Raw genomic sequence first — 24,699 nt, forward strand, 5'->3', positions numbered from 1 at the left:
GCTCTTCTGGAAGAAAATGCCAGACAGAACCTATGTCACCCAGGAGGAAAATGCACTGCTGGGGCTCAAGGCCATGAAGGATAAATTGACCCTTTTGCTGTGTGTGAATACAAGCACCAATCTGAAGATTAAGCTACTGCTGATGTACCATTCCCAGATCCTTCATGCATTCAAGGAACAGAATGCAAACAAGGCCAGATGCCTGTCATGTGAGGGGTCAATGCAAAAGTTTGGGTCAAAAGGCAATTGTTTGTGGAATGGCTGCATGAGGTGTTCAAACCCACCATTAAGAAATACCTTTCTAACAATCAACTGCTTAAAGGTGCTTTCTTCTGATAGATAATGCTCCAGCACACCCTCCAGCCTTGGTGGATGATATAGGTGCTGAGTATGGTTTTAAAAGGCCAAATTCCTCCCCCCACAACACAACACCCCTTCTGCAGCCCATGGACCAGCAAGTGACCTGCAACTTCAAGAAGATATACACAAAGGCACTCTTCACCAGATGCTTTCATGTCATTGAAGAGCTATCCTTGATGCTGAAAGACTTCTGGAAGAAACATTTCAATGTCCTCCACTCCATCAACCTCATTGACAAAGCCTGGGAAGAGGTCATGTACTGGACCTGGAGGAAACTGGCCAGAATGTGTTACTGAATGTGACTTTAATGGGTCTGATGCACAGGAAGTGGAGGAGACTGTGTCCATGGACACGAGTATGGGTCTAGACATCGATGGTGCCAACATAGAGGAGGTTGAGGACCATAAGGAGGAGCTAACAATGGGAGAACTTGCTGAGCTCCAGAGTGAGCAGCACTGTCGAAGGTGCTTGTTGAGGAGAACTCCACTGAGGAAGGGGAAGACAGGGAGAAGGTTACAGTGATGTGATAAAATCCACTATGGAAAAAATAGAATGAGTGGCAGGATTTCTTTGAAAAGCACCACACCAACATAACTGTAACAGAGTGTGGAATCTGATGAACTATAACATGGGGTCTCATTTATGCAGAGCTATGCTGTGCAGGACAACACAGATGACAGACAGATTTTTCATCAGAATTGATCCTGCAGCTAAGAAACAAAAGAGGAAAGCCCTGAAGAAGATCTCTCCCTCCAAACAATAACCTCCTCCTCACCCACCTTCCTGTCCTCCTGCCAGAAGTCACCTCAAGCAAAGGTAGTGTTCTCTCTTCATACTGTACTGTACTTTCATATTTTTGTGGCTTGAAAAATACATACATATAGAATGGATTAACCTTATTTATATTAAACCTTATGGGGAAATTTGATTCAGTTCACAACCAATTCAGTTCATGACCAGAATCATGGGACAAATTAAGTTCACAAACCAAGGTACCACTGCACTGAGAAACTACTAGAGCTAAAAAACTCAGCAAAACGAGCACACAAAAATCAATAACATTCCTATAGACTAATAATGAACCCACTGAGGAAAAAATTAGGAAAACAATACCATTCATAATAGCTTCAAGAAAAAAATAAATATTTAGGAATTAACATAACCAAGGAACCATCCCTGCATCTATAAGGAAAATGAAAACTATAATACCCTGAGAAAGGAGATTGAAAGGAAAGACAGAAAACGGAAAGACATCCTCTGTTCTTTGATAGGGAAAACTAACATCATCAAAATCGCCATATTATCAAGAAAATGATATACAGATTTAGTGCAATACCCATCAAAATATCATCAGCTTTTCTCTCTTAGAAAAAAATAATTCTAAAATGTATATGAAACCAGAAGAGACCCAGAATAGCCAAAGCAATCCTGGGCAACAACAGCAAGATAGGATGCATTACAATCCTAGAATTAAAGTTATACTACAAAGCTACAGTAGTAAAAACAGTATGGTACTAGCACAAAAGCAGATATATTAACAAATGGAATAGAATATAGGATGCAGGAAAAAACATCCCAAGCTCTTTCAGCCAGCTGATTTTTTACAAAGGGGCCAGTAATGTATACTAGCCTTTTTAACAACTGGTGCTTGAAAAACTAGTTATTTATATGCAGAAGAATGAGCTTGGATCCATACCTCTAATCATGTATTAAAGTTAAATCAAGATGGATCAAAGCTCTAGATATAAAAACAGAGACACTGAATGTACTGGAAAAATGGTACAACTCTTAAAGATATAGGCCTAGGCAAAGTTCTGAACAGAACTTCAGTTGCACAAGAAATAATACTAAGAATCAACAAACTGGATTATATCAAGTTAAAAAGCTCCTGCATAGCACAGGAAACAACCAACAGAGTGAGCAATCCATCTACAAAATAGGCAAAAAATTGTATCAGTTACTCCTCAGTCAGAAGACTAATATCTAGAATATAAAGAACTGAAAAAAATAGACTGCCAAAATGAAAACTCCAATCAAAAAAATTGAAATGAACATTGCACAGGAGAAGAAATACAAATGGCCAAAAAATACATGAAAAATGTTGAATATTTTTTAGTCATTAGAAAGACACAAATCTAAACAAAACAACACTGAGATTCCACCTTGCTCCGGTAAGAATGACTGTTATCAAGGGCTCAAAAAACAACAAATGCTGGTGAGGTGGGAGGAGCAGGCTTCCACATTGGTGATAGGAATGTAAACTAGTACAACTACTTTGATTCGACTCAGGTATACCTGTCCTGGGCACTTTCCCAAAAGGGCTAAATTCATCAGAATAGTGCATGCACGCCAATGTTAATAGCAGCATAACTCACCATAGTTAAAACACAAAGTGGCCTATACGCTCATCAACAAATGAACAAAGTGTGGTGTATATACACAGTAAAGTACTACACAGTCATAAAGAAGGATAAATCTGAGTCATTTATAGGAAAGTGGGTGGATCTTGAGACCATAATGCTAACCGAAGTAAGTCACTCACAAAAGGTTAAATATCACATCGTTTCTCTGAAAGGCCCAAATTATAAACAATTTAAGCAGCAAAATAAACAGCCATGTTAAGACATACAGACATAGATTCTGTGGACATGGAACTGACAGGGGAGCACAAGGGCTCAGTCTGGCCAAGCGCAGAGTTGTCATCCGCGCAGACCCTGGGACGACCCAGAGCTCTGGCCAGCCCCTATCCCTTCCCAGAGCAGCGGCCGCCTGTGGGAGCACCCGAGGCATTGGGTCTAGGGACAGACGGAAATTCCAAACTGCGAATTTTCTGGGACGCTAGAGGGCGCAAGCGAGAGGGCGCTCCCAGCCCCACCCCCAGGGGGCGCCCAGCCCCTTAGGGCTCCAGGGTGGTGCGCAGGCGCAATCGCCACCGTGGCCCAAGCAAGGAGCTCGGACAAAGCGGGGCGGGGCAAGGAGTGGAGTTGGGGGCAAGGAGTAGAGAGGGGCGGGCGAGGAGGAGCGAGGCGGGACGGATAGGGAGTGGTGCAAGGTCGGGAGGAGGCAACGAGGAGTGTGGGGACGGACAGGGAGGGGGCGGGGCGGGGCAGGGCTGAGGGGCAGAGCATGTGGGTCTGAGAGGGGCGAGTAGCGGGGAGAGGCGGGGCTTGCGGGGCTGGGAGGAGCGAGGAATGGGGCAGGAGGGGCAAGGAATGGGGAGGGGCGGGACAGGCGGGGGGCGAGGCGAAGAGATGGGCGGGATGAGGAGGCGGACCAAGACTGGGGGCGGGGAAAGTGGGGCGGGGCTAGGCCAGCCGGGGCTCGGATAGGATCCCGAAGGTGCCGAGGCGGGGAAGGGGCGGGGAGATGTTTGTGGGGCGGGGCCAGGAGGGCTGGGGCAGGGGCGGGGCGAGGCACTACTGGGGCAGGGATAGGAGCTCGCGGGGGCGGGGCGAAGCCGGGCGGGCTGAGATAGGAGCCTGCTGGGGCCGGGGCGGGGCGGAGGCGGCTGCGCGCGCCCCCTTCTTTCTTTCTTTCTTTCTTTCTTCTTTCCCTTGTCCTTGCTCAGTCTCTTAGCTTCGCAGCTGGCCTGGGTCGCAGACCTTACCAGCCTTGTCGCCGAACGCCGCAGCTGCATTAGGGACCGGCGCGTGCACTGCCGTCGCCTGCGGCCGCCCCGCTATGCCCGGCTGCCCCGGCCCCAGTGGCCGCGCGCCGCTGCTCTGCCCGCTGCTGCTCCTGCTCTGCGCGCCGGCGCCCGGCGCCCCCGGGCCCACACCAGGTGGGTGGCCGCTCTTCCGAACCCCACGCTGCAGTTATCCTTTCTGCGGGACGAGCCCCCGCTTCCCACCAGGCAGCGCTGCGCGCCTCCTCCGCTAGCGCTGCCTGGCCCAGCTCCTCCCCGTGGCAGGGACGAGCCCGGGGCCTCCGGACGGAGCTGCGCCCCCAGCCCTAGTTTCAGGTTTTTGTTTTGAGACTGGGTCTCGCAGAGTCGCTAAAGAACCCTGGCTGCGCTCGAACTCGCGGCCCTCCTTCGGTTTCCTGGAGGCCCAGGCTTCCAGGCATGTGCCCGGAGCGCCTTCCTCTCGGGGGATTCCGTCTGTTCCCCCTAGCGCGGCAGCCAGGGTTACCTGCCGAGCCCCGCGCCCGTGCACTTCTGTCTGCCTCGTAAGTGAAGGCGCCAGGGTCCTCGCCAGGCTCTGACAGCCCACTGCCTCCAACTCCGGCCATCGTCGTGTGCCGGGAAGCGGGATTGGGAGCACGGGGCTGCGGTGTGTATGGGCCGGCTGGGGACTGGACTGCCCCCGGGGGAACTACATGCGTGTGTGGGGCGATGACCTAGCGGGTGCGAGATCTGGTCATGCAGCCGGACGCACGGTGCAGAGGGGCGACACCGAGCAGCACCCAACCCCGATGGCCGCTTTCCGGCTCCTAAAGGCCCTCGAAAACAATCGCAGAATGGACTTGCACGGGGGATCGCCACAGAGACCGGCTGAGGGGCTGCATCCGGGTTGAGGCTAGACCCCGGGCCGGTCGCATGTAGAAGTTGCTTGTCTCACTCTCAGGCTGGATGAGGATGAGCTGGGTCTGGGAGTGAGCTGCCGAAAGTGCCCCCAGGGAACACCCCCTAGCCGGAAGTGGGTTCAAGCCCCTGGCAGCCGTGGGAAGTGGGGGGAGGTGGTCCGACCTCATGGGATTCGCGTGAGAACTGAGATCCTGAATGTCAGTTACTTCACACGGAACAACGGTTTGTATTAAACTTCCGGGCAGAAGATTAATGCAAAGGTTTAGTGCTCCTTGGAGAGTCTTGCAACCTGGACCTCTTCTGGAGGTGGAGGTTGGGCACTGTCCCCTAGTGACCTGAGCACAAAACACTGCCCGGTGTGCCGCTGTTGTCCCCAGTAGGAGTGCGGCGTGGGGCCTCTCCCGCTCCTCTTACTCAGGATCTCTGACCTGAGGTTGTGACTTCTTTTTTCTTCTGAGCCTAGAACCTATCTGTAAGGCTTTTGCCCCAAAGGTCCCCTTCATTGGCCAAAGAGCACTTCCCGGGCTTGCTATTAACTGTTTCTTCACTAGGGACTTGCAGGGATGCTGGGGCTCCCTGTCTCCCCCCACAAAATGTGCTGCTGGTGGGGGCAGCACTGTGCACACCAAGGAGGAGGCTCACAGCAAGGCATGTGTCGCTCACACAACCACCCTATCTTCCCGCTCTGCTTATTTTCCCCTTAGCATGTGCTACAGGTCATTTGAATTTTTCAATTTTAGCTCAGGCTCTTGATAGGGAGGTCAGGTGAACACATTGTTGGCGTTTCTCTGGTAGAAGCCTCACGGTGACAGTTTGTCACACAGGGGTGATATTCAAAGTATTTAATAGTGTGACAGGAGCTCAGTCCCATCAGAGCAGACCCAACAGAACAGATTCAGCCACAAAACACTGTTGTCCGAGTGACTCCCGGGGCTGGCCAGCCAAGGTAGCTCTAGTCCTATAGGCTCTGCATACACACAGATGGTCTAGAACCTGCAATTAGGCTTCACCAGCACTGGGTAGTGCTGGTTTCAGGCACCAAAGTCTCCACAAAGATCCCCTGTAGGCAGCCCTGAGACAGTTATTAAATTTTTAATTCACTCTCCCCCTCTTTAAAAATATTGTAATGACAAAACAACACACAAGTTCATTATAAAAATAACTCAGAACAAAACAAGAAAATAACAAAGTCACAACCTCCTATAAGTATTTTTTTAACTACACAGAGACAAAACAAGAAGTTTTTAAATAAATCCCTAAGGTGACTGCAGATGTAGTTCAGAGATAGACCACTTACCGGGCATGTGAAATGAAAGAGAAAAGGAGAAACATAAGAGAAAAGAAATAGCTAAGAGAATTTAGAACTTCTCTTACTAATTTTCAGTCACAATGTGGCTCACATTTGCTAAGTGCCAGCAACTGCGTAAACTTTTGTGTACTCACAGTTTATAGTATAGCTATGTGTAGTGGAGCTGAGATTTAAACAGACATTCCAGCTCCACAGCACACTAATCCTAATGTCATTTACGCACAGCATAGGTTACTTAGCCCTACTCATGGGTCTTTTGTTCCTGCAGTGCTAGGGGATCGAACTCACTGCCATGTGCTTGCCAGGCAAGTGCTGCACCACTGAACTACACCCAACCCCATTCATGCTTTTGAATTTGATGAAATGTTTCTTTATGACTCAACTAAAAGTCTCATCTTGCAATATTTGCCCAGGGTCTAGAGCAAGGGTTAGGACCAGGACTGTACATCCATGAGGTCATGAGTCCCTCCCCAGGGACAGTGTCTCAAACTGTTGGGGCCGTTTTCCCAGCACATACCTGCCCCACCCTTCATGTGAGGACACCGCAGTTCTTAAACATGTGCCAGTAGCTTCTGTTCTTCCATATGGGGCCTTCAAGCCCGGCTTTCATCAATGCCCCTTGAACTTCTTGCCTTTGGCTGCCTTGGCTCTGGTTATCATGCTCTGGGAGCTGTTGGTGACATTCATTCATGAAAGACTTGGAGAATTGCTGTCGTCTTCTTGTCTGTCTCTTTGCTATTTTCACCCTTCAACGTGGGCTGTTCCCCTTCTGTTCTCTGGCCTGGGTTCTCCATGCAGATAAGGAGACTGAGGCTTAGAGAGATGGCATGACTGAGATCACACAACTGCTGTGTGACCCACTTGGGACCTGAGCCCAGGTCTTTCTACCTTCAAAGCCCATGCACTTGAGAGTATATTATGATGTCTGTCACTGCGTTGTTTCACAAAACATACGTCTATGCCAAGACTGCTTCTCTTTCTTCTAGTTTTCCCCACTTCTTGGAGGCCCTGTCACATCGTCCTTACAAGATGCCCACCCCATCTCCACAACTGGGTGTGTCGCCCTCTATCAGGGAACATCTCCCTTCTCTGATGAGGCATGTTTTCATTGCAGTTCCTTCATGGCCCAGTTCTTCCCCTGGCTTGGACTTTCTCAGCACCATGCCAGGGTTGGGGTTATAGATTCCCTGTGCCCACTTCTCTATTTTGAGGGTATCTTTTGCATTTTCCTGGTCTTTGGGGCACCTGGTGCTCCTGTACAGTTAGTAGCCAAGGGACACACACCATATACCAAGGGACCAGCTTTTTATAATGGAAATGAGCGAACAAGGCTGATAAGGAGATAAATTTGTCTTACAAATGAGGCTGCTTAGTCTAACTTTTTTTCCACGTTTTGGTTAGGCTGTTTTTACAGAGGACAGAAAACACAAGTGTGATGCTCACAGGCAACCTGCAGCCAGCCATAGTGTTGAGAATGACAGGGGGTGGTGGGGGATGAGGCACAGACAGGAGACAGGCCCCTCTACAAGCGACCCAGTGTTCCTCCCCAGCTACTTCTGCCGGATAGAAATGTGGGCCTGATATAGATGGAGAATATGATTTTTCAAGAAAAGCTGAAAATTCAGATTTTTGTAGAAAACCATGGGATTCTTGGCCACTGGCAGCTGATTAAAATGTTCTTCAGTATTCTCTCCAGACTAAAACAAAATCAAGTCTGCAGGCTGTGGATGTGGTGTTGTCATCCCAAATGCCTTATTAAAGGGCCAGGGCAGTAAGTCACCGTAACTCATCAACCCCAGCATCTTACCTCAGAATCCCTGGGGTGGCTGAGGAAACTGCAGAGATTTCAGGCCCTGGGGGACAAGGCCATAGATCTGTGGAATCAGAATCTCTGGGCTGGGGCCTGGGTGCCTGTACTTTTTCAAAGCTCTGTAGGTATCACTCATGGGCAGCCAAGGTCACTCGGGGGTAAGATTTCCTAACTTGCCTCATACTCAGAGTTCCCCCAGGCTACTGATAAAAACACAGCTTCCTAGTCCTGTTTCCTGGCGCTGCTGAGTCAGTGAGCCTGGGATGGGGCCTGGGACGTTTTTAAAGACATTCTTGTCCAGGAAGTCTGGAAAATCTTTGTACTCGCCCCCCTGAAGCTCACTGATGGAAACACTTGCTTGGAAACACTTGCTCAGAGCCACAGGCCAGTCTCCCCGGCCCACGTGCCAGGGACTCCCAGAGAAGGCTCTTTGGGGCCTGCCCGTCAGGACGTCTGTGGGCTGTGTGACGCCTGCAGTAGCAGGCACATGGCTGGCATGTGCTGGGTACTCCGCATACCCGTGACACAGGAGATGCAGAGAGGATGAGTTTGGCTCTGCAGTGTGGCTGTGGGGAGCCTCTAGCCTTGGCCCAGCCTCCCTTCCAGCTTTGGCAGGCAGCAGAGTCCTGGTGGGACGCTGCAGGGCACTAGGCATTGCTGTGGACTTCAGCAGTCCCTGTCGTGACTGGTCAGGGTCCAAGAGCTGGGCTTAAACCTGGCAGGTCCTTGAGGGACCTGAGGCTGGGAGAAACCTCAGCTTGGTGAGTTTTCTGACTACCTGTCAGAGCTGGGGGCTGCAAAGGGAAACAGAGGACAAGAGCATGGATCCCGAGTGCCCCACACTGCCCCCGAACAACACTACTCTAGTGTGTGTAGGCATCCACATGAGATTCTTTTTGAGATTCGATATGGTGGTCAAAGAAGTTTCAAAAATCCCATTAATGATGGGGAAGCTGAGGCCGTCCCTGGGACAAACTGCTGAGAAAATAGAGGACTATTACTGAAGAGACAAAAACCATTCAGAATATGTACACTCAAGTCTCAGTTCTGCCAAGCTCACGGGGTGCCTTCAACCCTGTCTCTCTACCTCCGTGAGCCTTCTTTTCCTTGCTTTCTCACTTGGGAGACAGTCTAGGTCATAGTGGTGCAAGCCTATGGTACATGCACCACAGTGGGCTGTTTGTATCATTGGAAGCTCTAAAAGGTTCACCATCACAGGTCTGGGAGATCTTACTATAGGTATCTCAACCTGGTGTCTACAACCTAAGGGACCATGACTTTCAGAGATCTATAAACTTGGATTTCAAAAACATTACATCTCTAATTTTTCTTTTTTGTTCCTTTTTTTTTTTTTTTCGGTCTTTTGTTCTTGTTGTCTTTTTTTGAGACAAGGTCTTGCAATACAGTTCAGGCTGGCCTTGAATTCACTTTGTAGTCCAGGCTGGCCTCGAACTCCCAGCAATCCTCCTACCTCGGCCTCCCAAATGCTGAGACTTTTTAGACAGAGTCTCACTGTGCAGTTCAGGCTGCCTTTAAACTCAGTACATAGCCCAGGCTGGCCTCAAACTCACAATGATCCTCCTGCCTCAGCCTCCTGAGTGCTGGGATCACAGGTGTGCACCACCACACCTGGCTGTAATCATCCTAATCTCCAAGTGAAACTCATTATCTCCTTCAATCACAAATATCACCAACAAGTCTGAGTAGTATTAGCAGCATCTGTGATGATGCTACCAGTGGGAAAAGAACATTCTTCTCTCATTACAGTTGCAGGTAACTCAAGGCACACACTCATCAAAACTTCAAAATTACCATAGTTGCCGAGTTTCCCATTAGGTCTTATTTAATGAATGTATAAAGGACTACATAATGTTACTCTCTGCTTTGTGTGTAGGGTCGAGGGTGGGATGCCTGCACATGGGCGTGCTGGGAAGCTCTACCACTAGGCTACATCCCCAGGCATTTTTATTTAATTTTGAGACAGTCCTGCTAAGTCATATAAGCTGGTCTCAAACTTGCAGTCCTCCTCCCGCAGCCTCCAGAATAAGCTGAAGTTACAGGCTGTGAGCCACTCTGGCTGGCTAGCTCTTCCATCTAAAAGAAACCAGAGCTGCTCCTTTGAAGTGGTGGGTTCAGAAGTCTGACAGTCTCCTCCCCCTCCTCATCATTCTCTATCTCCCAACCCCAGGAGGCTTGGAGACACCTGCAGTACCCTCAGGCGGGTGGCAGCATGTTTTATAGTAGTGATTATAAGCATCATCTTGGCCTCCAGGCTCAGCCAGCAGGTCAGGCGCTGTGTGGAGAACTCAATTCATCCACTCCTCACAGCCCCGAGAGTAAGTTCTATTATTTTCCCCATTCTGCAGATTCAGTCAACAAATATCTCCACCTACAATACTTAACATCATCAGCGAAGAATATAAACATCTTTGCCTTTCTAGAGTTCCTGCTGGAAGGAGTGGAAGAAAACAAATAGAAAACATAAGGAAAATGTGCGTCAGAGTGCTAGGGGTGGGAATGTCAGCATTTGGTTTCACTGAGAAGGAAGCCTGGAGCTCAGGCAAGCAGATGAAGTTAGTCCATGGGAAACTGGGAAGAGTGCTCAGGCTGGAACAGGGTGCAAACCTGTGAAGCAGGAGCTGGTGTGGGCTGTCCAGGAGCTTCAGGGAGGCCACGGCTGAGCACAGAGGTGCAGGGAAGCATTGCTGGAGGCTAGGCTGGCGCCATCCCCTCCCTGGGGCTCCTGTGCCACCCCCAGAACTGTATCTCTCTAATGAGACGGGAGCGGCTGCAGGTTCCAAACAGAGGAGGACATTGGTCATCAGATCAAGAGTCTTTTGAAGGCATCCTGGCTGCAGTGCTGGAACATGCCTTTTGAAGGGGTCCCAGGTAGATGGCAGGGCACCTGAGAAGTCACCAGAGATGAAGTGGCAGAGTTAGTGGGCACACGGCAGGACCTGCACCCAGGAGCCCTGGTGCAGGACCCTTTCACTGCTACTCCTCAGGTCCCACAGTCATGGTTTTCTCTTTCCCAGCAGAGCCTGCAACTGACAGCCTGGCGTCCTTGGACGTTGTGCACCCAGTGCGCGTGGACGAGACCGGCACCTTCCTGTCCTTCGAGCTCTGGCCACACACGGTGCAGAAGCGGGCAGCTCCAGATTCAGATTCAGGTTTGGGGTTTGCACCCCGCACCGCGCCTACCTTCTTCCAGCTGCGCTACCGCGGGCGCGAGCTACGCTTCAACCTCTCCGCCAATGCACAGCTGCTGGCACCAGGCTTTGTGCTCGAGACACGTCGAGCTGGTGGCCTGGGCCACGCGCACATCCGGCCCTACACGCCTACGTGCCATCTGCTGGGCCATGTGCAGGACCCACAGCGCCAGGGCGGCCGTGCGGCCATCAGCGCCTGTGATGGGCTGGTGAGTGCCAGGAACCCTGCCTGGCCTGGTGATTTGGTCACCTCCTGTGTCTTCCTCTGCCAGTCTTCTTAATAGAAGTGATAGCACACGGCCTGTTGTTCACTAGGACAGCAGGTTCCAAAGTTTTACCTAACTCAGAATCACTCTTGGGTTTTAAGAGGCAAGTGTGGGAGGGGCCTGGCACTTGCCCTTCTGAGAACATCCCAGGGGCCGGGGATATAGTTCAGTGGCACAAGCGCCTGCCTCCTGGCAAGCACAAGGTCCTGGGTTCGATCCCCAGTACCCCCCCCCCAAAAAAAAACCATCCCAGGCAGCACTGACACTGCGGCCCCACCTAGAGCATTAGTTTGTGACCCTCTTGGTTTGGTGTCAACTGGGGCTGCTCCTCCTTAGTTTTCCCTGGACCAGCCCCTTGGGTTAGTTCCTCATCACTGAGACACCATCCCTGACACCCACGATTCTTAAAGGAGAGATTTATTCTGGCTCATGTTCCAATCCATTGTCTGCAGACTCCAAAGAAGAAATGATGGCAGAGGGGCCTGGTGGACAAAACACCACATGGCAGGCTAAGCCCAACAACAAAGAGAGCAGAGGGTGTAACCAGGGAGCGAGATAGACCCAGGCAAGGGCCCATCTCATAACCTCAAGCCAACTGTAAGCCCGTCATCCAGGCATCTTCCACAAGCCTCATCTCTGAGCACATGAGAGACATCTAGGTGTCAACCACCATGACCCCTCCCTTGCTCTTTAAGCACTCTGCAGGGATCTTCAGGCCCCTCAGGCCCTCCACCCAGACCAGAGCTCTGGGAAAGCAGGCCTCAGTTTCCGGGCCTTGTACCCTAATTGCCTCCCATGCTGCAGGTGTCAGAGCCATTCCTGCTAAGGGTGGCACAGGGCCCATTCTGCTCCTGTTTCGTGCCCAATGCTGCCCTCCCGGCTCTGAGGGTGAGGTGTGGGAGCAGTGTGGATAGGCACACGTTCTCGGTCATCCACTGTTCCTGTAGGGCCCTCGCATTGATGTCTCGAGCTGTGGTGGCCGAGGTCCTAAGGACGGAGCAACCCCTAGCACAGGCTGCAGAACCCAGGCCTTGGAGGGCCCATACCCCACCTTCTCATGCATGGAGTTGTGCCTGCCCAGTAACACCTTAGGGAGTCTGGACAGCATCTGTGCATATCATGCATGGTTTTACAGATGAGGAAACTGCTCAGAGAAGAACTTGTCCAAGGTCCCTGGTCGTTCAGGGCTAGAAACTGCATTCAGACTCCAGTCCCCAGAGAGAATGCACAGTCCTGCCTTCCAAGCTCCTTGGGCCTGTGTGACCCAAGCAAGGGTAGATTTGGTACCAGAGAGGGGAGATCAGAGGAAGGTAACACCTTCTTCCAGTTGGGGTCCTGAACATCATGGGGAGGTTGGCTGCCTTAAGATGCTTCCCATTCCTTCCCTTTTCTGGGTGGACATGCCAAGGCCCCTCAGTCTGTTTCCCATCTCTGGCCAGCCTGACCCCAGGGAGTGGGCTGTCCTGGTGGCCATGAACATCTCAGTGGCGTGGATGTGGACAGAGCTACTCGTGGAGTAACTACCACATCAGAGAGGCCCTGGTGGGCAGATCAGAGGCTCTGGTCATCTGGAAAGAGCCTGGTGGCTGGAGAAGCAAAGTAGCCTGAAAGCCTGGGCACGGGCTGCTGGACTAGAGACAATGTATGGGACTCTGCAGGGACCACTGTCCACAGATTTAGGCGCAGACCATTTCTTCCTCCTGATGGGGTGGGCCTGGGGCACAGCATGCTAAGAGTGGGTCTCTGAACTCTGCTGCAAAGCCTCTGACTGTGCAGAGGGCAGAGAAGGACATTCTGGCAGAGGACAGAGTATGGACAAAGTCCCGGAGGGAGAGAAGCTCTGTGCCTATCTGTGGCAGACACAGGAAGGGCTCAGCGGGGCAGGGAGGGCTATCTGGGGCATTAGGAAGGGCAGCCAGGCACCAGCCCTCCCTGTGTGACCCTGCTGCTTCTTCTCCAGAAGGGAGTTTTCTGGCTCTCTGATGAGGACTACTTCATTGAACCCCTGGACAGGGCTCCAAACCAGCCCGGCCATGCATGGCCTCACGTGGTGTACAAGCGCCAGACCCCTGAGAGGTGGGCAGAGCAAGGTGACATCCAGGCTTCACGTACCTGTGGGGTACAAGGTATGTTCATCCCCGTAGCTTGTGGCACCAGAGGGCCTGGGGATTTGGAAAACCTTTCTGGAAGCCTCATGCAACATCCCCACACAGAAGGACAGGCAGACATGTGACCATAGTCCAGGCCTTTAGATGCCCATGGGCCTGGCCTGACCTTTCACCCCACCCCTAGTCTCTTCTCCACTCCCCCACCACATGGCTGTGGCATCCCTGGCTCTGCCAACCACTATTCTTCAAGTGTCCCGACCAACCCCAGCAAGCCCTTGGCTAGACCCTCCCCTCCCTGTTCTGATTCCAGACAACTGACTCTGTCACTGAGGACCTACAGCACAGTACCTAGGGCCCCCTTTGCAGCGTGGCCATAGTGCCAGCCAGTCCAGGAAAGAAGCTGACCACTGAGGGCTGCTGGAGTCTGAGGACTGCTTGGCTAACACTAACCCCAGCCTGCCCACCACTCAGGGATTCTGTTTGCCAGAAGAGATGTCCACATAGACATACCTCTTGGCCTCAGTTTCCCCAACTTATGGATGTGCTTCTCCAACGCAGTGGACCCTCAGCGAGATCAGCTGGATTGAGTCTTGGTCCTCCCAGGATAGAGGTTAAACCAGGGGTCTGCATGCAGTGTCAGGGAGAGAAATTTGGGGACACAGGACAGCCTCATATGCATATACACTAGGTCACGGTGGAGGTACCTAAGCTAATCTTATTTGTAGGAGTAATCCTGGAAATCAGGATCAGAGAAAGGACATAACCAGGCCAGGGCCACACAGCACAGTCTGGAGCAGCCCCAGGGAGGGAATAAGGCCTCTCCCTTGTGATTCGGTTCTGTTTGCACCATGCCAAAGACAGCTCACTTGGGAAAGGCCCTGGGGACATGGGCCCTGTGCCAGTTAACCCCACCCCATCAGAGCCCTTAATGTCTACAGAGCTGGAACATCAACAAGAGGACCCGGAGCAGCCAAGGCCGGGGAAGCAACAGCGGCAGAAGCGTTTGTACCACGGCTCAGTCAGCAAGGAGAAGTGGGTAGAAACCTTGGTGGTGGCTGACACTAAAATGGTGGAATACCATGGACAGCCACAGGTGGAGAACTACGTGCTGACCATCATGAATATGGTGAGACCGTCACAGTGGTAGCAATGGTATTTGATGGGGGAGGTGAGGGACTGCAGTGGGTGGTGGTCAAGGTGGGTGTGGGGTGGAGTAGCTGGCAGGCTGCACCCTGGATCCAGGTCCAAGCCCCAAGCAGGAAGGAAGGAGGTTTCCAAGTCCACAGGGGACATGGCCTGGTAGGGGCAGCAGAAGAGAGCAGCGGCATAGGGCAGTAGCACAAGGCTCCTCAAACATCATCCAGTGGCACGGCACATGCCTCTTCCCTGCTATTGGCCACCCAGGGTGCCAGGTAGGGTCCTGCATGGGGACATTATGGGTGCCATGCCATTCACTGGCCCTGCTGGCACTTGGGAGGGGAAGGGCACACCGAGATGGACACTGTTCTGTGCTGCCTGGGGAGGTCATGGACCATGTGACTCATTCAGCCTGCCCTGAGCCAAACCTTCTCCTGTGTCCAAACCTGTGCTGGGTGCTGGGGACACAGATGTGCCCTGCCTAGACTCATACATGCATTAGAGGGACAAGGATGTGCTTAGTTCTTGGCTGATCATCTGGTAACCTTGGGCAAGTAATTCATCTGTGAACGAGGGAAGAAGGTAGCACCTCATGGGGCTGGAAAACTGCTTTTAGTCCCACATGCCACTTGAGTCAGCAGGGCCCCAAGAAGCAAGTGGCTTGCAAGGCCACTCACTGGAGCATATCACTGGAGAGCAGCACAGATACCAGGTCTGCTAAGGCTCACTGGCATGGAGCACTGTGGCTCCCACAGTTGATGGCAGGGCCAGCGGTGCCCTCTCTGAGGGACAGATAGGGAAGCCAGGCTGCTCCTATGGCCCCTTGAGAAAACTCAGCCCTAGTGCACTCAGCAGCCCCACACAGACCTCTGTACAGTCCTGTTTCTCTCCAGCTATGTTTTGTTTTGTTTTGTTTTGTTTTTTGGTTTTTCTCCGGTACCGGGAACCAAACTCATGACCTTGCACTTGCCAGGCAGGCACTTTGCCGCTGAGCTAAATCCCCAGCCCCTTCTCTCCAGCTATGAATCCCCACAATCCAACCGTCTTCCAGAAGCCCCACCTATAAGCATATGAGGCTCTTAGAGGACATATTCACATAAACCATAACATTCTACCCATAGCCACTAAAAGACTCATGCACATCCCTTTTTGCAAAATCCTTTCAGTCCATCTCTGAGTTACTGAAGCTCTAATCGTCTCAGTACTGCTGCAAAATCCAAGTCCAAAGACCCCTCTGAGGCTTAAGGCAAATTCTTAGCTGTGAGCCCCTATAAAAATCAAAAGAAAGTTAAAAATTGCAGCCATACAACGGCACATACAATGGCACAGGGTAGACATTCCCCTTCCAAAAGGGAAGAATGGGAATAGAAACAATAGGACCAAAGCACAATGAAACACAGCAGGGCAAACATTTAAGTCCTATAACTCCATGTCCAGTATCCAGGGCAATCTGTGGTGATATGAACTCCAGATGGCTTGGGCAGTCCCACCCCTAGGTATTGCCAGTGATTGTAGCCCTCATGACTTTTCTCTTAGCATGGCTCTGCTGATTGCCTGTATCTTTCCCAGACATTCCATGTTCCTGGCTTCTCCATCTTCCTGGGGTCTCCACTGTGCTTTTGGCTTTACTCTCCTAGCTTCACACACAGCCCTCTCAGGGGCACACAGCCCAGCCTTCCAGACCTTCATCTGAAATCTGGCTGGAAGCTTCCACAATTGTATAACATTCTCCATGCCTATAAAACCAGCACCACATAGATGATACCAAGGTATGCAGCTGCCAGCTCCAACAGCCCTTTTGCAACATGATTCCAGAGACCTCTTAACTGCCTTGATGTTTGAGCACCATGAACAGAACCCCAGGAAGCCAGTTTTCTAGGTGTCTTTTTCTAGCAGGGTACCGTGGGGCTCTCTTCTCAAAGAAAAGTCTCACTTTTGCAATTTTGAGCCTAAGAAGGAAGGATGAGATCTTGTTGATTCCTGACATGCCATTAACTTATTCTTCCTATTGTCCTGATAAAGTACTTGGCTTCTTTTTAATACTAAACTTTTCATTCAGACTCTCTTGTCCTCCATATTTTTAGACCCTAACTTAACAGGACCTTCCTTTCCAGTGGGAACTTCTAAAATCACTCAGCTGTGGTGTTTGCTCTTGATTCTCATTGTAGAGCAGTCTAAAAGCTCTCAGCAGTACCCATGCCACAGCCTAGATGTTGAGCTGCCTTGAAACTTCATCTTCCAGGTTAATTGGTCCTCCACCCTTAATCTCTGTCTCCCAAAGAGCATGAGGATATGAGCAAAACATAGATAAATTTTCTGCCAGAGCATAATATACATGGTCAGGAGTCCAAATGCTAATGGAGTCTGTTCCAACTGAAACCTCTTGAGCCTGGTCTTTACTATCTACCTTCTTATCAGCATTCTGGTCTTTGAGCTCTGCCCAGACTCTCCAATCAGCATCTCCAGCCAGCATCATTAAACCTTTCCAAACTCCTTCTGTTCCAAACTCCTTCAATTCCAAAGGCTTCTGAACTACCTAGTCAGGTAGTGTCACAGCAACAATCCCACTTCTCTGGTATCAAAATCTATCTTAGTCACTTTCTTCTTTGCTGGGACAAAGTACCCAACACCCACAACTTAAAGAGGAGAGGTTTATTTTGGCTCACATTTCAGTTCATGGTCAGCTAGCTTCAAGACAGGACAGCATGAAGCAGAAAATCTGTTCATGTCATGGCAGACAGAAAGCAGAGAGAGAAAAGAGAGGGTCTAGGGAGAGAGATAAACACTTCCAGGCCATTCCCCAGGGACCTACCTGTCTCCTGATAGCAAGTCAGCTATAACCCCCAATAATCCAGTCACTTTACAAAAGCCCACCACTGAGTACATGAGGCTCTTAGGAGACATCTAGATATAAACCATAACAAGCCACATCTCTTGGGCAGGTGGCTGGCCTGTTTCATGACCCCAGCATTGGGAACCCCATCCACATCACCATTGTGCGCCTGATCCTGCTGGAAGATGAAGAGGTGAGAGGCCGTATGGCTCCATACTGCCTCCTGGCACTGGCTGCTGAGCCCTCCTGCCTGTACCCTGAGCTTCCCTGTATGGAAATGCACAGCAAAGGCCCCTGAACCTAGACAGTTTCCTCTGTTACCCTGACTGGTCCCTGACTGTCCCTCTGCTGAGTCTCTAGTCCCCTAGGAGGTACCTGCAGGAAGGGTGGAGGCTGGAGCCCAACTGCTTGTCCTCCCACTACTCCCCACACTGCTGTCTCTCACCTTTGTATGGTGAGAATCGAGCCTGTCCTGTAGGAGTGCAGGGCAGGCATGAATGGTCGCTCTTTCTGCTTCAGAAGGACTTAAAGATCACACACCATGCAGACAACACCCTGCGGAGCTTCTGCAAGTGGCAGAAAAACATCAACATGAAGGGGGACGCCCACCCCCAGCACCATGACACAGCCATCTTGCTCACAAGGTACACCTGCCACAGGGGATGGGGCAGGAAGGCTGCCCCAGGGAGGTGCTGGGGTGGGGTGCATCTGTTCAGACTTGTGTACAGCTTTGGCCTGAGGCTGGATTCTATCAGCATTGGGTAGTCTTTCTGTTTCAGAGTAATTGTGAATTTGCATTAGGTTATCCAAAGCAATGCAGAGTCTCTCCTCTGTGCTATTCGCCCACTGGTAACATCCTGCATGGCATGGATGTAATCCACTTAGTGAGCTCTCATCAGGTATGTGTGTGTATGAGTGTGCACATTGCACAACTACGTGCAGGTTCACATGTCCACTCCCACAATCCAGATACAGAGCAGTCGCATCAGAAGGGTTTCTCATGCCACCTGTTTATGTCACAGCTGCCAGCCCATCCCCCACCTCTGGCATCTACTCATCTGACCAGAGGCCATGTGTTTGAGCTCCAGATGGACTTGTTTTCCCTCTGCTGAGCACTGGCAGCTTCTATCAGCACCTTAACTGAGATAGGAACAAACCTGCTCTGGGCACGCGTCTGTACCCCAGGCCCGTATGGGTGTTTGATGGGTTGTGTGTGACTGAGGGCACCTGCTTTGCCATGGCACCATGTTGACCTGATGTCACAAGATGGCAAGGGGCATACCTCTCAAGCCCTCTCTTGGGTGAGCACAGGCCCTGCCTGGCCTGCTCTGAAGGCTGCGTCTCTCCACCTATGCAGGAAGGACTTGTGTTTAGCCATGAACCAGCCCTGCGAGACCCTGGGCCTATCTCACGTGGGAGGTATGTGCCAGCTGAACCACAGCTGCAGCATCAGCGAGGACACTGGCCTACCGCTGGCCTTCACCGTGGCCCATGAGCTCGGGCACAGGTACCACACCTCTCCTCTCTGCCACCCCAGACCCCAACTTCAGCTTTCCACACTGGGGCACCAGCCAACCAGATCCATAGGTCATGAAATAATGAAGAAATTAAACTTAGTAGTGAGGGAGCCCCAAGTGCACCAGGCAACATACAGCCCCCTGCAATGTCCCCATCCACCCCTCGGCCAGGCTGCTGCCTTGTTGAGCAGGAGGAAAGCCAGTGCGCTGTTCTTCAAAGAGGTTTAGGATGGGCCCGGAGGCCTTAGCTGTCCCTGTTGCTTCTGCTCCATGACCAGGGCAAGTGCCAAGTCCCGGCCTTCTGTGTGCTCCCCACAGATTGAGGGGTAGACAGTGATGTCCAAGATGCCCCATCTGACACCAGGGCCTGGGGCTCATGTAGGGCATGGCTCATGCCCTCTGCCATCTGTGCCCAGGCTACTTAGCTGCTGAATATAGTGGCACCTTTGCTGTCCAGCAGGCTGGTCAGGGCAGGACAGGTGTGGAGTCATCCTCTCAGATGTTCTGGTGACAGCCTCACCTATGGCCATGAAGGCATTGGTAGAAGAGGTCTCTGCCCAATTCTGCCACTTCTTAGCTGTTACTGGGCTCAGTCCTTGGCCCTGTGGGAGCAATGGTGCAGACTGAGGCGATGCCACCTCAGAACAAGCCTTGAGGGAGAATATTTTCCCGTGTCCTTCTCTAGAGTGGTCTCTGGGAAGCTTTCTGGAAGGTGGTAGCTTGGATCTCTTGACTCAAGGACATACCTCAGGACAAGGGCTAAGGGGCCAGCTCTTGGTGTGGGTGAGATTGCACGGCCATAATGGGCTCCCAGCTATGCCACCTGCTCTCCGTTTTTGGACAGAGCTGCTCTGGGTTCCTGGCCCACATGTCAAGCTAAGGCTAATGCACCTGATGGAAGAGCTCAGGGGACACCAGCTATCACACCCACAGTGGGCTCAGAGAGGACACACAGCCATCCAGTGGCACAGCCAACCTAGGGGGGCCTTGGGGAAAGGGTAGCCTATGGCCTCTCCCCAGCTCACCCGCCCCTGGGGCCTGTGCTCTCACACAGTTTTGGCATGCATCATGACGGAAGCGGCAATGACTGTGAGCCTGTTGGGAAACTGCATTTCATCATGTCTCCACAGCTCCTGTACGACTCTGCCCCGCTCACCTGGTCCCGCTGCAGCAGCGAATACATCACCAGGTTCCTCGAGTAAGTCTCCCCCAGCCTGGATGCTATACCCTGACCTCCAGGTCACAGTGCAGGGAGAAGGGGAGGCAGATGGTGGCACCAGAGTGCCAGGGAGAAAGGACACAGAGGGGCCCAATAAGTGCAAGACCAGGGCCCCAAGGTCCCCCTGGAGGGGACTCCTGTGCAGGAGCTCGCGGATGCAGGTGAGAAAGAAGGACACTCTGAGCAGAAGACACAGGCAAAGCCAGCCACCTGGCAAGGAACACCTTTCTCGCTTCCTCTCTTGGTTAGTAGGCAGCCTTACCTCCTGAAGCTGCCTCTCTCCACTTGTGCAGGAAGGACTCGTGTGTAGCCAGTCATCTCTGACATTCTCAGAGAAGTGTGTAGTTGTGAGAAGGGCAAAGGCTACAGAGGGCGTGAAGCTTGAGGAAGGCCACACATCCCAGTGAGAAGCAGGGGAACTGAAATTGAGAGCTTTTTCCTATCTTTCATCATCTCTTAATTTGCCAAGATATTTCCTCTTTAATGTTTTACATAAGAAAAAATTTTAATTTAAGTCATTAGCATACATTTTATCTCCCATCTTCACATGCACAGCTCCCATTTTGCAGTGCAAGGGATTGAACCCAGAGTTCTGCATGTACCGGACAAGGGCTCTGCCACTGCCATGAACTCTAGTTTTAAATGCAAATACATATAAGAATATGCAGAGCTGGGGATTTAGCTCAGCGGCAAAGCGACTGCCTGGCAAGCGCAAGGTCGTGAGTTCGGTTCCCGGTACCGGAGAAAAAACAAAAACATATAAGAATATGCATGATTCCTCTTTCAGCATGCACATTCACTAAGCAGTAGAGATGCTACTCACACTCACTCTGTTATTTCCAAAGTTATTTACTTCCTTAATACATTCACCCTGCCTTCAGCATACTGAGGAGTAAGGAAGGACCGCAAGCAGGAAGAGCTCTGCAGTAGCCTTTCTTTCCTCTTTCTCCCATGTCACTCTTGTTAGCCAAGTAGCTGACTCTGACCAGCACAGAACCTTAGTAGGTTTTTAATTACATCTTTGATTTCATTGATAGATATTGGTTTATTTAGGATTTTTATATCATCTTGATTCAGCTTTGGTAATTCATATATATCTAGGAATCTTTCCATTTCTTCTGCATTTTCTATCTTATTAGAATAAAGTTCTCAAAGTAGGTATAGATGATCTTCTGGATTTCTGCAAGGTCTGTTGTGATTTTACCCTTTTCATTCCTAATTGTGTAGATTTATTTGAGTCTTTCCTTTTGTTAATAAGGTTGGCTAAGGGTCTGTCAATTTTATTTACTTTTTCCAAGAACCAACTCCGCAATTCATTGCTTCTTTGTATTGTTTCCTTAGTCTCCAATGCGTTAATTTCTGCTCTAATCATTATAATTTCCTCTCTCATACAAGCTTTGGGCTTGGCCTACTCTTCTTTTTCTGGAAGTTTGAAGTTCAACATTAAGTTGTTTGTTTGAGCTTGCTCTGTTTTCCTGATACAGGTATCCACTGCTGTAAATTCCCCTCTTGGGCCTGCTTTCATTGTGTCCCATAAGTCCAGTATGTTGTATTGTCATTATCATTTAATTGTAGAAATTGTCTAATTTCTTCTTTAATTTCATCTGTGACCCATTGGTTGTTCAGGAAGGTGTTATTTAATTTCTATGTGTTTATGAAGTTCTTTTAGTTTCTTTTGCCATTGATTTCCAATTTCATTGCACTATGGACTGATAATATGGATGGGATAATTTCACTTCCTTTGCATATACTTAAGCATGTTCTGTGATCTGTTTTGGAGAATGTCCCATGTGGCACAGAACCTTAGTGAGAACAGGTAACAGGGCTCCTGTTTCTGTTGTTTAGGCTTCATTGCCTTCTTTCTGTGTTGGAAGCATGTTTGGGTGGAAAGTAAGGCTTCTGGGTTGTCCATGTTCCTTTCTCTGTCATCATCGACGTGACAAGCATATCTGCACATGTTTGGTTGTTGTCTTACTCATCTGCATGTTATAGGTCTGCCAGGACTCTGTGCTCAGGGGGTAAGGCAGGGTGAGTACAGTGGGCAGATATGGATGTGTCTCCTCTGCTCGTGCCCATGCTCCCATGTCCCACAGGACCTCACTTAACAAAGCTCAAGTTCAGAGACCCTGAGCATTCAAGATAGTGACAGCAGAGGCTTTGGTCACCTTGTCAGGTAGTTCTTTTAGAAATGGCTGACCAATTAAAAGTATTTCAGGTCCTTCTTGCCTCGAACAAAGAATTGGATGTGACAAGCTACAAACGATGCCAAAAGCTTATTTCAAAAGTGAGGGGTGAACAGGATAAGGGAGGAATTAGCTCTGTAGGGAAAACTCGGGCTGAACAAAGAGAGGAAAGGAGATGCGGAGTAGACACAGGGTGGGCTACCGTGAAAAGTCACGACAGTGGGCTCCTTGTGCATCTCATCTCTTTTATGCCATCCACATCTCATGGGAGCCCACAAGAAGTTGCACATATAGGGTCCTGAGAATGATTTGGTGCTGGCCTGAGATCTTGTAATTGACAGGTCCCACTTATTTCCCCAGCCAGCTTTGCCATGCCCTACTTCCTATATCATATCCCCCTGAGAGACATAAATCCCATAAATCTTTATGGGGTGCTGAGGGAGTGGTAGTCTCTGTCTTCTATAGCTTCCTTGAGCTGGAAGGGGCTGTAGACCCTATCTACTATGGATTATGTATTCACCAACTATCTTGAGGTGTTGTGGCTCATGGCTGGGTTGAGGAAAGAACCTGTCAGAAAATAAGAAAAGAGTTAGTGACCCTCAAACTGCCTGTTTGGTGAGAGAAACTTTATTAGCTCAAATATGAGGAGCAGGTCAGATTGCCATATTTCCTGTAGAGAAGAATGTATGTTAGAGAGGTATGTCAGATAAATTATCAAATCTGAGAGCCATGGCCTTGGCAAGATCTTGTTTGTTTATCTGTAGCAGCAATGAAGTCTTCATTTTTGAAGAGAACTCTCGAGTCTTTCAGAGGCTCACAGGAGTAGTTTTTGCCTTTTGGGCAATCTTGGTCCTTAGACAATTAATTTGGGACCAGTTTTAATCTAGAAAGATGAATCTAATTATCTGTCTGTGCCACTTTTACTGCAGTGGATGTTGCAAGGATCACTGAGAAGGGGCCTTTCCATTTTGGCTTTAACTGGTCTGCTGGTGTTCCCTCTCTCCAAGTTTTCACAAGCAGTTACTCTCCAGGGCAGACACTAGGTGGTCTCCCTGGATCAGGAGCTGGCAGGACTCTGTTCCCATATATTTGGATAGCTTGTTGTGTTTGTTCCAGATTGAGGAGATATTGTAAGAGGCTCATAGTCTCTGGATCTGCTGTCATATCAGAGGATAGAAATGGACTTCCATGTAACATCTCACATGGGCTCAAACTTAGCCCAGTTTTAGGCACGGGCGAAAGCTTGCCTCATGGGTGCTATTGGTAGCAGTCAGGCCCAGGACTCAGATGTCTGCTGGCAAAATTTTGCTAGAGCTTTCTTTAGGATTTGGTTGGCTCTCTCTACCTTGCCAGAAGATTGAGGCTGCCAAGTGGAATGAAGGTGTTACTTTATTCCTAAACCCTTTGCTCCTCCCTGAGTTATTTGGGAGGTAAAAGAAGGTTCACTGTCACTCTGGAGAGACTGCGTAGTGCAAACTTGGGGACAATTTCTTTAAGAAGCACCTTGACTACCTCAGTAGCCTTTTCTGAATGGGTAAGGAAGGCTTCAATCCAGCCTGTGAAGGTGTTAATTAGGACCAACATCTATTTAAATCCTCTCCATGGTGGCATATGGGTAAAGTCTAATTGCCAGTCCTCTCCAGGTTATTGATCCCTTTCCTCTATATAGCTTCCAATGAAGGAGGCAGTTTGGGCTTGCCCAGGCTATTGTAGGCACAAAGTGGGCAAGCTTTGTCAACCTGTTTGGTGGTTGTAGCTAGTCCTAGTCCTGTGAAAAATTAACCATTTCCAGTGTAGTGACCATTTCCATTTCTTTCCATACAGAAGGAATCATAAGGTGTTTTTATAGCTTTCCACTATATCCCTTGGGAAAGAACCAGCTTGTTGCCTAAATACCACCAGAATCCCTTTTTAATTCCTTCTTGTCCTAATGCCCATTTATCTTCCTAGGAAATATAGACTGGTTTTAATGGTTCCTCAAGAACTGGGAATAAGGCTAGAGTTTTAGTGGCTATATGGCTGCCCTTTTTGCCTTCCTATCAGCTTTTTCATTTCCCAGAGAGATTTTGGATATCTGTCTCTGGTGTCCTTTATGCTGCATGACTGTGTGACCTGTCTGGGAATATGGACTGCCTCTAGGAGTTACAGAATTTCTGGTCTGTGTTTTATAATTGTTTATTTGTCATGTGAACCTGTTGCTTTCCAGATGCAACATGGACATGT

The 24,699-nt window shown here is 50.1% G+C and overlaps 1 protein-coding gene across 6 annotated transcripts in view; it reads left to right on the forward strand.

Annotated features, from left to right (window-relative positions):
• The first annotated feature begins 3,848 nt into the window (after positions 1 to 3,848).
• The window catches only part of Adamts7 (ADAM metallopeptidase with thrombospondin type 1 motif, 7), a 55,694-nt gene continuing 34,843 nt past the window's right edge, over positions 3,849 to 24,699 (forward strand). For 2 of the 6 annotated variants that reach the window (XM_013518888.1, XM_005393436.2), the window contains exons 1-8: positions 3,850 to 4,141; positions 11,040 to 11,422; positions 13,440 to 13,605; positions 14,526 to 14,713; positions 17,667 to 17,750; positions 18,077 to 18,201; positions 18,915 to 19,064; positions 20,129 to 20,272. In XM_013518888.1, coding sequence (XP_013374342.1) covers positions 4,042 to 4,141; positions 11,040 to 11,422; positions 13,440 to 13,605; positions 14,526 to 14,713; positions 17,667 to 17,750; positions 18,077 to 18,201; positions 18,915 to 19,064; positions 20,129 to 20,272 — 1,340 coding nt within the window. In that variant the 5' untranslated portion in view covers positions 3,850 to 4,041. Of the gene's footprint in view, positions 4,142 to 11,039; positions 11,423 to 13,439; positions 13,606 to 14,525; positions 14,714 to 17,666; positions 17,751 to 18,076; positions 18,202 to 18,914; positions 19,065 to 20,128; positions 20,273 to 24,699 lie in introns of all 6 variants that reach the window. The other 4 variants (XM_013518885.1, XM_013518887.1, XM_013518886.1 and 1 more) reach the window with 4 other exon arrangements.

This window comes from Chinchilla lanigera, unplaced genomic scaffold (assembly GCF_000276665.1).
Source record: "Chinchilla lanigera isolate Chin_1 unplaced genomic scaffold, ChiLan1.0 scaffold00049, whole genome shotgun sequence".
NCBI classification, from domain to species: Eukaryota; Metazoa; Chordata; class Mammalia; order Rodentia; family Chinchillidae; genus Chinchilla; species Chinchilla lanigera.